General features: G+C 37.4%; 1 protein-coding gene across 4 annotated transcripts; it reads right to left on the reverse strand.

Moving 5' to 3' along the window:
- Positions 1-3,331: 3,331 nt before the first annotated feature.
- Positions 3,332-12,954, reverse strand: LOC127806196 (VIN3-like protein 2). 4 transcript variants are annotated; one of them, XM_052343329.1, is made up of 6 exons: positions 12,687-12,954; positions 12,481-12,562; positions 11,760-11,844; positions 10,759-11,422; positions 5,163-5,482; positions 3,332-4,769 (listed from the first exon to the last, which is right to left on the reverse strand). In XM_052343329.1, the coding sequence occupies exons 4-6, from the start codon at positions 11,382-11,384 to the stop codon at positions 3,574-3,576; spliced, it is 2,142 nt and encodes a 713-aa protein (XP_052199289.1). In that variant the 5' UTR covers positions 11,385-11,422; positions 11,760-11,844; positions 12,481-12,562; positions 12,687-12,954; the 3' UTR covers positions 3,332-3,573. The 4 variants fall into 4 exon arrangements, with proteins under 4 accessions (XP_052199289.1, XP_052199288.1, XP_052199287.1 ...); XM_052343328.1 differs by having other exon boundaries at positions 12,481-12,568; XM_052343327.1 differs by lacking the exon at positions 11,760-11,844 and having other exon boundaries at positions 12,687-12,953.
- Positions 12,955-15,135: the final 2,181 nt, after the last annotated feature.

Consider the following 15,135-nt stretch of genomic DNA (forward strand, 5'->3'; position numbering starts at 1 on the left):
TATGTTTCTCGAAAATGTTTTCATCATATTAACATGCTCGGATATGTATCCATCACGTAGACTGCATACATGACATGCTATGAAATGCATATGTACACGTTGATATCATTGATCACGCGCATTGTGGCCGTAGGGAGTATGAACTGGCACTGCTGCTTTACTAAGGGTGCACCCATACACCCCGGCTTCGAAGGAGGTGGCCGCAAAAATGGTAGGTAGCATGAAGGGTGCAGTTGACACCTACGATGAGTAAGACATTGCATTCATGCACAAAATATGTTTTCAATATCCATACTTAGATGATTCATCATCTAACTTGGGCCTTGTCCCTAGAATATTCAAACGTTTCAGATGGAGATTGTAGCAGATACGAGGATAAATGAGGCATGAAATGGCACTTAGCAGAGTGCATGAAGAATGAAATGTATGTTATGTAGCCCATGTATTTAAGTTCTGCTATTTTGAATTCTGAACGTTTTGAGGAATGTTGATGTATGTCCTTATGGTTAATCTATGATCAATGTTAAAATATTAGGTTTCGATCATTGCTTCCGCATTTGATGTGTATAATGATTCTCTTTTGAGAAAAATAATTGAAAGTTTTGGGACGGATACGAGAAATAATGTGATTTAGGATTAGTTTCAAAGGAAAAATTTATTGTTCCAGAATTGTCCCAAGTTATAACGCGCCCGGAAAAGCGGGGCATTACACGTCTCGCCTCACTTCATCGTTGCCTTTGCCTTGCCGATTGCCAATGCATCCTCTCGTCGTCCTGCTACAACGCCTCATGCAACCGCCATTGCATCCTGTAGTCGCCTTGCCGCAATGCCTTGTGCCGACCACTGTGCTGCACCATTGCATCACCACTGCAGCCTCGAGATGAAACTCGGGCTTCTCCCGTCTACAACGGCTTGATGATCGGACTTCATCATCAGATGAAATCCGATTCGATCATCGAGCCTGTTATCCCATCAGTACAAGTAGCACGGTTCTTTTTGGAAACCTCTTTTGGCCTTAATTCATCCTTTAAAATTTAATTTCTTTTCTTGCTAGTTGACAAAGAAGAGAAATTAACAGGTTACAACAATGATGAAAATGAAACAATCAAGGGTTGCATTCCACAAGCAAAAGCTTGTTAGAAGAAATACTAAAAATCAAATAACAAAGGATTCCATTGAATTTTGTGTGTATAATATTGTTGACTGTACAAAGTATTTACAAACAAATTTAACAAGATAAACATAAGATCTAGTCAGAGTAAAGATATACCTAATCTAAAATCGAACTTAAATTGATATAATTTGGGATATGAACTAATTTGCACAGAAAGTAGGCATCAAAAAGAACAGCCCCTATAATAGGTAATTAATTAATTAATGGATTACTATTCAGTATTCCGTTATGCTCTTCTCCTTTCTTGATTTGGACAGTTTAGTTAATTAGCTGGGCCTGCAACGATGAAACAAGCTGGAAACAATTAACGAATGCTTCTCGAGAGAGACAGTCAAAGAAATGCTGTCGAAGAAACGAGGACGCATTGTTTTACTTGATTCATGCAAAGTGATATCAATTAATCTTAGCTATTTTATGCATAAATTATAAATATCACAAAGATAACAAAAAATTGAATCTTCAAAATTTGTCATGCCACATAACGGAAAGTGCACTCTAATCACAATCAAAATACCCACTCAACTAATAATAACACTCATAATATATGGTACTCTGTTGTGATTTTGTATTTTTCTGTATATCCCAAATCTTATGTAGAGACCTCTATTTATAGATAAGAAAACCTATCTAATAAGGTTTAAAAGATAAAGATCATCCAAATTTCGAATTTATCTTACTTAAAGATAATTTTATCAGATTATCTTATTTAGAGATAATTTTGTTTTAAGATAAGACTCATCTCATCTTATTTTATTTCTGATCAAATTGACTCATCTTGATCGCATTCGAATATTAATTGACAATTATCTACAATTATCAATTATGATGTATTTATCTACAATTAAGATAAATGATTTTGTTTTTCTAGGAGAAAACTTAGCGGCAAATGAGTCGGAGAAGTTGATTACAGACGCAATAAACTCTATTAAGGCAGACTCGCCTACAAGTAAACAACAGTCCAATTAACTTGTTGCTTAATTTTACAGATTAGAAGAGGTAGGTAGGAAGCAAACACCTGCGGAATGTCTTGGTCACGAGTATAACGTTTTGTGCCACATGATGCGAAGAACAGTTAATGACGATTTCTTCAAGGTTCATTAATCGTCACTAATTAATTACATGTAACTACTGCTACTGGTTCTCCAAATTCCCACAAATTTCCTTTCATTCTAGGGATAAATTAAATATGCCTGCAGGGTTCAAGAGCCATGCTGATAGATAAAGACAAAAGACCCCAGGTTAATTTATCATTATTCTTACATTCTCGTCAAAATTGTCCTTTAAATTTGTTTTCATTCAGTTCCAGTTCAGTAGTTAGCTCTTCCACACACACACACAGATTCATACTTGAGAAAATCGCCAAACTCATGAGTAAAAGCATGATCAACAAATCAAGAACATCGACTAATTCAACTGGTTCCAAATTTCCAATTACACCAAATGTTTAGCTTGGTTAACTACATGATAAAACAAAAGGACTGGGTTCTCAATGGAAATGATTCTAGTCAATTAGTTAAGAAACCATCCCGTCCTAAATTAACTTATTTGGTTACAAATCCAGGGAATGAAATTGAAGTATCATAATGTTTGGCTTTTTCCTTGTTTGTTTCAAACAGTGGAAGCCTCCAAAGCTGGAGTTAGTGAGAGAAGAAATGGTGGATCAGCTTCTCGACAAAGTAGACGACGAAGAATGGGAGCCACTGCAAATTCCACGTAGATCTATCCCTACTTTCAGCCTGCAATATTCCAAACTATAGAGCTAATGGTGAAATGGCAGCTGGAAATATTTTGTAAACACTAAACAGTGGGCCATAGTATGCAAGTGCTAGTAACTGCATGTGTGTGTGTGTGTGTGTGTGAGAGAGAGAGAGAGAGAGAGAGAGAGAAAGAGAGAGAGCGAGCGAGATATTGATATAATTGAAGACTAAATACTAGCATTCAACTATTTTAATACTGTTACTACCAAGGTTCATATTTACCGATCTATATCATCAAACAACACAAAAGGAAATTGACAAAAGGGGAATTTTGGTATGGAAGCTCGTGTAGTGCATGATTCTGCGTGGAGACTGAATTTCACTAACACAGGATGAGAAATTACTGCTCACCTTGTATAAGTCCATCCATAAAAGAAGATGCAATTCTTAAAATTACCAGTAATGCATACAATATGAATCATAAATTAATTATCACTGTTACTACAGAAGAAAATGGTCCTCATGTTCTTACATCGTGAAATAGAAAATACTAATGATCAATATGAATGGATTCTTGCAGTCCAAATGGAAGAATCTTACTACATCTTTTGGGAGGATCCGAAGAATTACAGCTATACAAACCTTGCAGAGGTTTGAGACATCAACTAAAATAATCAGACCCTCTCTATATATGAAACTGAATCAATGCCAAAGCTTCAGGCAAAACCCAGATGGCACAACAGCAGCTCTCCTGCTCGAAATGGCATCCGAGAAAGTGTCTACTAGCTGCCCTGCCAGAGACGCTGGATCATCAATGAGAGTATCCACAAACACCTTCACAACCCTCACTTCCTGTGGGGTTGCTCTCAAGCTGTACCAGGTCAGAAATTTCTGTCTAAAGTTTGTCTCCATATGTCCCTCGCATTCCAACCATCTGATCACTTTCACGCAGTACTCAAAATCCCTATCGCCATTGCCAGACTGCTCCTCGTCCCGCCTTTCCTCACTTCTCTTCTTTGACGAGCTTCCTGCTTGGGGCTCCTCTTCCCGTCCAGACCCACTATCAAGAAACTTGCTGCTGGGTTTGCATCTCACATTTCTTCCCACACCATCCTTTAAGTTTTCCAACTTGCAAGGGGTAATGGGCAAATCAGCTTCTGAGCTACCAACAAATGGCATGCACTCCATGCCTGCTTGAATGTGAGTATTTGAACCACTGTCAGTGCTCGTCTCCTCAATGGTTTGGCCTTCTGGAGAGATCTTCTCAATATTTAAAGCATTAGAATTGGGGGGAGACTTACTTTTCCTTACGGCACCTTCTTCAACCAACAGAGACACAGAATCTCCCGGAGTTCCTCCTTGACCTGTGCCTGAATGGTCAATCACATCATTAGGTAAATTTGTAGCACTTTTGCCAGTGCTTTTGTTCTTGCCGTAAGTGAGATCATTGCCGTCTCTGTTGTCATTCTCATTGCTACAGAGAGGAATATTGTTAGTTTCGTCCTCTACGGAAGATGGATTAGATAAACTGCTAGAATTGGTTGTTGGACTTTCACTTCTTTCTACTGCCACATTCTGCGTACTGTGGACCACATCACCAGCACCGCCAGTTTGGAACTGAACTTCACACGCTCCCATTTCTCTGGTGCTACCACAGCAAACAACCTTTATAACATACTCTGTAGCTGGACTTAGTCCAGACAGCAAAAATCTTGTATTTGGTGTAAACAATGTACATGTTGACTCTGATGGGTAGTCTGTATCTTCAGTTTTTCTATGCCACAAGGTATAATCCACAATATTTTCAGCTGGTAGATCCTTAGAACCCAATATCACAGTAACAGATGAAGCAGAGACATCTTCAAGGCGGATTATGTTCGAAGCTATCAATTTAAATTCTGCAAATATTAAAGCCTCATTTAACAGTTTGAAAAGGCTACTAAGTGATCAGGCAATCATATCAGTTTACCCGAGAAAGGACCAAACTAAAAAGGAGGAACTACAATAGCCAACAAAATCTCACCAGGAACAGCAAGTTCAATGCAACCTATGTAACAAGATAACAGCAAAACCGGCAACTTCAGTTTTGTAAAATCAAAAAAATAAGTTTCCACTGGCAACTTCAGTTTTGAAAAATCCAAAAAGCAAGTTTCAGGAGGGAAAAAAAAACAAAACAAAACACCTGAAACTTACTGCCAGCATAAGTTGGCCTTTCCTCTTGTTACACAGGGACAGCTCCTTATCCACGGGAACTCCATAAATTGTGGCTAGCAATAATGAATAAAACTGACCTTGAATTGCAGGATTGGATGACACATGGGAAACAGTTTCAGCAAGCATTGTATCTAGGGACTCCACTGCAAAGGCACAGATTCGCTGAACCTCTGGGCCTGAAGAGAGCCTGTTGACAATACCCCTAGCCATCTTCACGGGTAAACCAGTTAAAGGACCAACATCTGCTTCAAGCTTCTTCACTGCTTGATCCACAATTTCAAAAAGCTTGTGGTAGTGCTTGGTTCCAGCAAGAAGCCTTTGGCTCAAGGAGACACGATAGCACAATATATCAACCCGCCTGGTATCCTTTGCTGTTATCAGTTGTTTTCTCCAGCATCTAAAGATATTAAAGAAACCAATACAATGAGACAAATTATAACTTCTTTCTAAGCAATCTATTTGACCACGTACCAGAAAGCTTTACACCAACTCTTTAAAAAGAATTCAGCACTTCTCTGAAACCCTTAAAAGAATTATACTTCAACTTAAAACCAGACAGCTTGACTACAGCAATCTGCAATCCCAGTGTGTGTGTGCATGTGTAGATAGATATATATATATGTATATATATAGAGAGAGAGAGAGAGAGGCTGAAGACGAAGATGAGAAGGAAGACTAAGAGTGAAGAGGAGAGGTTTTAGATGGACGGAGGCTTTGGAAGCTGAAGTCAAAGACACAGGAGATGGAAGCTGAAGCTGTTTGTGGAAGAAGTTTTATTTTCTTTCCTTTGAAATGGATGGACCAAAAATGAAAGGGGTAAAAGTTGTGGTGAAAAATTTTGGAAAAATTCAACCACTTCCTGAAAATTTGGAAACAATGAGTCAAACAGTGTTGCCGGAATTTCCATTCCATACAAACCCCTTTTAATTTTCACTTCATTCCATTTCAAAGGAATGAAAACAAACACCTTTCCACAAACATACTTTAGTCTCCATCTTCGTCAGCTTCAACTTCAGCTTCCAAAGCCACCATCCATCTTCAAGCTCTCCTCTGCACTCTTCAGCTTCATCTTCAATCTCTCTCTCTCTCTCTCTCTCTCTCTCTACACGCTCATAAACATATATACATACACACATAGTTGTCAAAAGGCTCAAGGCACACTAAGGTGCAAAAGTTGATCGCCCTCATTTATTAAAATTTTGTATAAAAATACTTAATACATTATTATTTTTAGTATATATATATAAAGAGGTAATGCAAACTTATAAAACCATAAATAACAAATAACGAACACTATATTATTATTCCAATAAAAAATGGCTATAACAACTAATATTATTTCAAAAATGTACTAGAAGTCTAAAACATCAACATAAAGCATTGTTTCAAATTCAAGTTTAAACACAAGAGACAAATTCATAAAATGACAAGAAAGTAGAATGATATACTATTTGAGAACATAACAAATCTCAATTCACAAATAACATTTAGATCATCCTAATGTACCAAAACATCAGCATGAAGCATTGTTTCAAATCTTTAGAAGTTAAAATTATACTCACTTCTCTTTTTTCAAAAAATAAAAAAAAAAACAGATATATGCAACTGTGCTTTCATATTGACAAAAACATATTCTCCAACAATAATCAAGCAACCTTTCAGAAATAAGAAAGAAAAAAAATACCTCAAGTTTGCACTGACAAGTTTAATACTGAGATTTGATGGTTGAATCTGCTATTGGATCATTTTTAATCCTTTTTCCTTTTTCTTTTCAAATTTTATGTAGAATAGCTATTGAAACTTCAGAGGGTCCCTTTTTTTAATGTTAGATTATAGCTAATGAGGTGTTTTATTATTTTCTGAAATTTCTTTTAATTTTTCCAGTTATTACTGGTTAGATTTAGCAAGGTCATCAAAAACAAAAAGAGATGACATAGACGCAAAAGGCATGTGCCTTGCACCTTTAGGTGAGGCACACACCTCAGAGAGGTTCCCTCAGCTGAGCCTTGAGCCTATGAATGCCTGAGGCGCACCTTTAACAACTATGCACACACACCCCATGGTAGTACTTTCTCTCTCTCTAGACACACTGAAGAAAAAGAAGAATGAATTTGCAAGAATTTTTCTGATTTTTTTGAATTTAATCCTATGATGTTTCTGGAAAAAAAAAATTAAACACAGATTAAGAAAGTCAAAACACTATTTTCAGCTTTCTTTTCCTTTTTCTTTTCTCTTTATTTTTTTTTTTTTTTTTTTTGAAAAATGACAGCAATATCACATGACAGGTTAAGTTTTCATTTTTTAACACAAAATGAACACAAAACAAGATTTTGAAAACAAACACTGAAAACGAACACAAAAAAAACTCACAGCATTTCTAACCAGCCCCTTAATGAACAACTAAAGCTAAAATTAGAAAACTCACAGTAACTAAAGGAATTAAGAATAAATTGGAAGTGTGAAATTACTAAATCTAGTCCAAGTTAAAAGGTTCACAGATATCATCCAGCAGCTTCATTTATTTACTATGATGGACATTTAATTAGCTAAAATTTCCAGAAAATAATTGTTTGGGACGCTCAGAAAATGATGACATAATCCATTCTTGAGAAAAATTTCTCAAGATAGCACATATGTTTTAGAAAAGCATGAAGGTCGCTAAAGCATTATGACATTCATGACAATCCATTCTTTGTCATCTTCTTCCTTTATTTTTATTTTTTTTTATGGGGGAGTGGACTCTTTTCATCAGGGGATGCAGCATAACCTGTTCATTGTTGTCCCCAGTTGACCTGAAGTCTGCTGAAGCTTAATAATCAAAACTTTCATAAAACCTTTCAAGAATCCAATAAAGCCCCTCATGTCAAAATCTTGGTGCATGGACCTTTTTGAAATTGTGAATACTTTGTGCCAGACACTCCACACTTGGGATACAATATGGGATATTGTTTATTACATGGTTAATTGTATGTGGGCCAATTACACTCCTTTCTCACCCTCAACTGGCACTACAATCCTTGTCCCACTTCTACCAATCAAATAGTAGCATACAGAAAAAGTCCTAATACAGGGCAGAAGCACTTTTTCATAATCAGTCAACCCCAAATGTGTTATCCCTTCTATTCAGCTAAAGAATCCCATCACATCACTAATCCTTTAAACACTTTTCCTAGGGAAAGTAGGTAATTACACTACTAGTCTCTAAACTTTGCACTCTGTAACAAACTGGTCACTATACTTCCAACTTTTGCTACCGTAGCCATTAAACTTTAATTTTTGTTATCATTCAGTCTCTCTTCTGATTTTTCATCAAATTTTGTTAACAAAAACTGGCACGACATGCATTAATATAAACCCAAAAATCACTTAATGTTAAAGTTAACGTAAGCCCCACAATCAAGTGATTTTCAAGTTTATATTAATTCATACTATGTTAGTTTTAGTAAACAGAATTTGACGAAAAATCAAAGGACTAGATTGTAACAACAATTAAAATTCAGTGGTTGTGGTGACAAAAAAATAAATACAATCATCAATTTGTTATGAAGTGCAAAGTTTATGGATTAACAATGTAATTTACCTAGAATGTATTATATGATTTCAGTTAATAAGGTACCCAGGAGTGTAGACCATGAGAAGAAGCAGAAGGTGAACAAAACAATATCCCGCCCAGACTGGCAAGCAGTTATCACGTTATCTGACTGAGATGTTCATCAAATTTGCCTTCTGTCTCCTTGAACTCCTACTCCAGCCTACCAGAAATGGATTTTCTGTCACCTCATCCAACCTTACAAGCACCAGCTACTCTATTAGCAGAATTTTACCCCACAGAGCCAAGGGTTATGCATCATCCTTATCTAGATCTACGCAGTTTTGGTTGGGGTTTTATAATAGTGATCAGCCCATTGACTGCAAGCCAAAGGCCTTTCAAATTCCATCCTGGGACAACAGCTAAACAGCCTCCAGTTAAAATGGAAAAGGGAACAGAGGCTCCATTCATGTCAAAAATCACATGCCCACACAAATACCTTAAGCCTAATCAACCCAAGCTTGCAAAGAGGCAGCTTCCAAGAATTACAAAGCAAAGAGCAGAGGTACTGTAACGACCTTTGTCCTGTAATTGCAAACTCATGAATCAACTCCATAACATAGACCATCTACTCTACCTTAACTGCAAACATGGATGCCAGTCACGCCACTCCAGCTAATTATAATATGCCAACATGGCCACTTTCTGACTCTGTCTTCAAATACTTCCAATCTAACTCCATTAAACCGTTGCTATAGATGACCCTCCATTGCCAAAATCAAATGGTGGGATATTCACCACTATTGTAACCCAAGTGCTAATCACAACCTCAACAAACCTGCCTCCTATTATCCAAGACCAGCACCCAACCAATCTTCCCAGTCCTGGTTTCAAATTGCCAAAAGACACCCAACCAATCCTCCCCCAGCCTCAGAACCCTGTTTCAAATTGCCAAGATGAACCTTCCTCCCTAGTAACCCAGGTTTCCCCTACCCCCACAGGAACCACGTTCCAGATCACACACACTGGGACATGGTGATTTGGCATCTTGAAAGGAAATGAAACATTCTAGTTCACCTAGATTGAAGACCCAGAATAAAGAGAAGGGAAGAGAGATGTAGCAGAATAAAGAGAAGGGAAGAGAGATGTAGCAGTGATGGGTATCATTGTGCCATCTCCAAGCTGTGATTTTTTAATGATGGGTCTCAGTTCCTCTAGTTGTGGTGTCATCCCAACTTTAAAATGAATATCGAAAGAGGAAGTGTAGGGGAAAAGAGAAAGAGGATTGGGGGAAAAAGAAAGAAAAAGCAATGGGGAAGGGATAATAACGGCTCGAAAGACAAAAGTTTTTTTTTGGGGGGGAGGGGGGGGAGTGGAAGGTGGCAGCTGCAAGAGGGATGGTTTTTACACCCACCCACCCCCCACCCCCCCGGGTTTCAATCATTATGGACCAGCCTTTTGGCTGGACTTTTCTTTTTTAAAGCCCAAAAACTCGGTGTGGTTTAATAGAAAAGCATGAAAACATAACGAAGAAAAACTCTTTGCCTGGACTAATTTTTTATGTTTTTTAATGGAAAAAAACATAAAAATTATTTAGCAGAACAACACCAAATATGTAACTTAATATATTAAGTTACTATAATGGAAAAAAATAAAATTTATGTATGGAAGAAAGGGAATAAGCCTAGAATTAAGGAGGAAATAAAGAAAGACAAAATAAAAATAAAACAAGAAAGACGACTAACCCCCCCCCCAAAAAAAAAAAAAAAGCAAAAGACCCAACATGCTTCCAGAAAAGCTCATTAGTCATCTCTATCTATAGTCTTATCTTCTATAAGACCCTCATTTATGAGATATTCTATCATCAGATCAATAGAGTAAACAAATCTTCATTTATGAGAGCTTTAAAGGCAACTTTGAAACACCACCCAGAACTAAATTCAGGGTTAAGATGCTAACTCTAACTGAATGTAGAAACATTTAAAGTTCCTATTCCCTACCATTCAATTTCATTAAGAGATAACATAAGAATTTGAAAATGCAGAACATACAATCATAGAAGCATAGAACTTCCATTAAGTTGCATGGCATATGAAACTAAAATAGACAACAGTCCAGAGGCACAAACAGAGGTGAGAATTTACCCAAGCAAATCATTTGCTTTCCTGCAAGAAACACAAAAGAAGCTTCCATCCATCCCATCTCTTGCAATGCCAGATTTTTCATGCCTTAATGCACATTCCAAGTGACATGACATCCCACATGCATCACCTTGATAGGGAGGCTCTGAGCTGCAAGTTAACCACAAGCTAGGGTCCTTGTTGTCATCATACTTGTAACAGATGCAGCATGAACACCTCTTGCAAAATGCATCTTCTTGATTTAACTTTGCTTTGCAAGCAGAGTTTTTGCAGAATATAGTATTGCTTGTACCACCTTCACTGTTGTTGATCGAGAGATTGTTGTCTGCAACAGGAAGTCTATTAGGGTGATCAGATTTCCTTTGCCTTTTGGAAGCTCTTTGCCCAACAGCAGAAGACAGCGGATCAGTGTCTGTTATGGTCTCAAGTCCCTGTGATCTCTTCTCAGCTACAATTTTTAAAAGGTTCTCTGTGATTTTCAACTTTGTCAAGCCAGTATACTTCCTTTCTTTTCCCATCTCAGCACACAGTATCTGTAAAATCTCCTGTCGACTCCATGATTGTAGCATTTCAGGGGCTCCATGAGACCACTTTGACAATTCATAAACAAGCTCTCTCTTTTCCTCCATACTCAACTTACTACATTTTGAGGGATCAAGCACAACTCCTGAGGCCAACAAAACAGAATTACCACAGTTACACAGTAGCTCTGAAAATGAATCTAGCATATCCATGAATTAAATTCCCAGGACAATTATCCATACACAATTAAGAATAGAAAGAAAAGAATAAGAACATTGGAAGTAAGGGGTTAGAGTTCTAACATTAATAAAGTTATATGACCCCACAAAAACACCTAAACCTCAAGGTTTCAAATCCTCAAACTGTATATTTTGTTTACGGATTAAGATGAAGTGTTTTGTCCAAATTACATTAAAAAAAAAAACTTAGCACAAAAGGAATCTAAAGAAAACAAGAAATTTTAATTCATTTTTCTCCATAACTGGAATGGCAGTTTATAACTCATCTCTGATATCCTTCCTTTACCCCCGGATGGTTAGACATTCAGAACTTCAGTCGAGAGGCATACTGAAATACAACAGAATTAAACATTAAACAAATTATTGAGTGGCATTGACAAAGAGATCGAACAATATCAAACAACAATGAATTATTGTAGGACAGTATTATAAACTCAGGCATCGAGGTCGCTAACCAAATTTTGTGCAGCATATGAAAGAAACACAAAACTAACTCTACTTGACTTTTCGATGGGGGCCAATAAACATGATATTTATATAATGATGCCCCAGAAATCACCAATCCATTTATCCCGTAAAAGTAACGAGTTCACATTATGATTAGCAACTCAAGATTCCATTACTAAACCTACCAATCCCACAAAAAAAATGGTCAACATCACAAACCGAGAGCAATTTAAACACCTAACCTCTGTGGGAAATAGCAAAACCACTTTGGAGGCATAGAGAAACTCAACCAATACGTTAGAAATTGGAAAAATCGACCAAAACCCAAATCAAGAAATCACAATTTTACAGATCAGCTCTAGCTTTCAATTCATCACAAAAGGGCCCTCAAAAAATTAAACCCTTCGCGCATCGACACGGCGAATATTATCATTAAAATTGAAGACGAACGACAACCCCGGAAGAGAAAAACAAATTAGGAAACAATCAAGAACAGGAAAAGAGCAGAGACGCTTACCCTCAAAAAGGGAAGAATCCATGGCTATTGTTCTATGGCAAACCACTCTCCCTACCACATTACCATCAGAGGCCCAACTTCTCTGTACCTGAAATCGACAAATCAGGTACGCATGTACATGACCGAATCAAAATAGATGGATACACACACATATACATGTATATATATATGAATAAAGCAAGAGTGAGGAATACGAATACGAATACCAAGGAAAGAGGCTAGAAATTCTCGAACTCGGGAGAGATCCATGAGTAAATGGGTCCTCGAGATGGGCTTTCCGATGCCCGAATCAGCCAAGGAAGAGATTAATTATAGATATAGGGAGCTAGAAAAAGAAAAATACAAAACAAAGAGATGGAGATGAGGTTTCATGGAGAGAGAGAGAGAGAGAGAGAGATGAAGAAAGAAGGCAATAAATAAGGGCAGTGATGCAATGGCGAATGCGGCTGCTTCTTGCTTCCATCTTTTTCCGCCACCTCTCTCTCTACCTTCGCTTATCTCTTCCAATTAATTAATTTCGCAATATTCATTCATTCAGATAAATACGGTTTCAAATATTTTATATGAGCGTGAATGACATGAATATCATATCCTCTCATTTACAAACTTTAATATCACATCGTCCTAATGCCTCATCAAACTCTACTACGAACGTACGTATATCCAAATTATATTTCTTTTAAATTTAATAATTATTTTTTTAATTTACCAATTAAAAAAATATTTTTATACTCATTTACTGTTATTATTATTCCTCACGTGCCTTCCTTCCTTCCTTCCTTCACCAGTCACCACCTCTCTGTCTTCAGCGTAAATTCTTTCCACTTCCATCTATCCCATCCCATTCCATCCCTTGTGGTTAAAGATTTGCCAATTTTTTAGCCTAATTATAATAATAATACAAGAATAACATAAATGTAGACTTTCCACTCCAAAATAAGTAAATAACTGTCAAAAGCCCCGGTGGGGTGGGGCCTCCGCCTCCGCCTCGTTTCATAAAGTTAGTTCACCAATTTGTTCAATTCAGGTACTGCCGGTGCCAGTGGATGCCCCGCATGCCATCCATCCCAACAATATCACTCACTCCTACAGTCCTACTCCCTACTCCTACTACTACAATATTATTCAATTTTTTTCTTAAATCATCAATTCTAGCAAAACTAAGGGCTTCTTTTAAAATTATTATGCCAAATTTAACAATTTAGTTTTTCCTTTTTTGTAAACTGATCCATTCTCATATTATCGCACTTGTTGTTGGTAAAATATTACTTAACCAGTTTGGAAAACTGCGTGACAGCACAGCAGTGAGCCAACACGCGAGATTACGGTAATGCCCCTCTGGTCCCCCCCCACCCCCCAATCTTGCAGGACGCCCCTCTGATCACCCCAACCGTCTTTGCCTGGAGAAAGAGATGGGCCTCGTATTACGAAGCTCTGCGGGGGAGTTTCGCGTCACCGTCCAATGGACTCGCACAAGGTGGCTGGAACTGCCACGCGGTTGGCCACGACTGGACCGTCTCTAGAATAGATCTGCTCCGCTCGTAACCCGTCTCCCAAATAATAATGGTACGAAAGATGAGACAGTGACCGGTGCCCCAACAGCCAATTAAAGATTGCTACGGATACGGAGATAGGAAGGCGGTTGTGAATCTTGTGATTGGGCGGCGATAATAATCCACAAGTAAAATATGAATATTAAAATGGCGAATTAATGAACGAAAGCTTTGCCACAATTTGATTGTACGGCAGGTAGTAGTAGTGCTGTGACCGTCTCCTGGTAAAGTTATTTTTTCCGGAAATCATACGAGTTTTGTGTTTAAATACTACTTTGGATTTTTTTTAGATAATAATTCACCTTGTTAATTAGCATATAGTAATAAAATATTTTAATAATAAAAGTTTAAATATTTTTAATTAGTACGAATATATATATGTATGTATGTGTGTATGCCATTAAGGATGATTTGGATCATTAGAGTTACATAAATTTGGTGGGTGTGAGCATGTGAAAGTAATAATTAATTGGGCACCATATATATGATTGGACAACAATATTAATGAATTGTTGCAGGGTCAAGCTCATTCAGTTTTCTCCATGATCTTGACCAAGCCCACCCCCCCTCCTGCAATAGAAGTCCTCAAAGAGAAATATCACCGAGGGCAAGCGGAAAAAGTGGCTGTTATATAAGGAGAATAAAATTAATTTGCTGATTGAGCAACTTTAATTAGCTTTGATTCTTCATCTAGAAGTGGAACCCTAGCCATTAGAATAAGCAGCAAGTAGGGCCATATGAGAAGAATCAAACACACAACATTATTTCATGTGAGCATACAGTATATGCATATATGCCAAGATCACCAAGCATGCATCATCACGCATCGAATATTATATATTATATATATCTATGATGTAAAGGTGGAACCCAATAAGAAAAGGGTGCTAGTTGGTGCTCATCAAATTCCATTGTTGCAAGCTTAAACAAGGAAGCTGCTATATATATTTCTCCATTTTCTTTTCTCAACGATGGCCGAGAAAATTGCTCAGAGAATCCTCTGTTATCAAATGCATAGCATCTTATATATGGAGAGAGAGAGAGAGAGAGAGAGAGAGAGAGAGGCACTAATATAAGCATGGCTAGGGAGGTGATGATTGGC

The sequence above is a fragment of the Diospyros lotus genome, chromosome 7 (assembly GCF_014633365.1).
Source record: "Diospyros lotus cultivar Yz01 chromosome 7, ASM1463336v1, whole genome shotgun sequence".
Lineage (NCBI taxonomy): Eukaryota > Viridiplantae > Streptophyta > Magnoliopsida > Ericales > Ebenaceae > Diospyros > Diospyros lotus.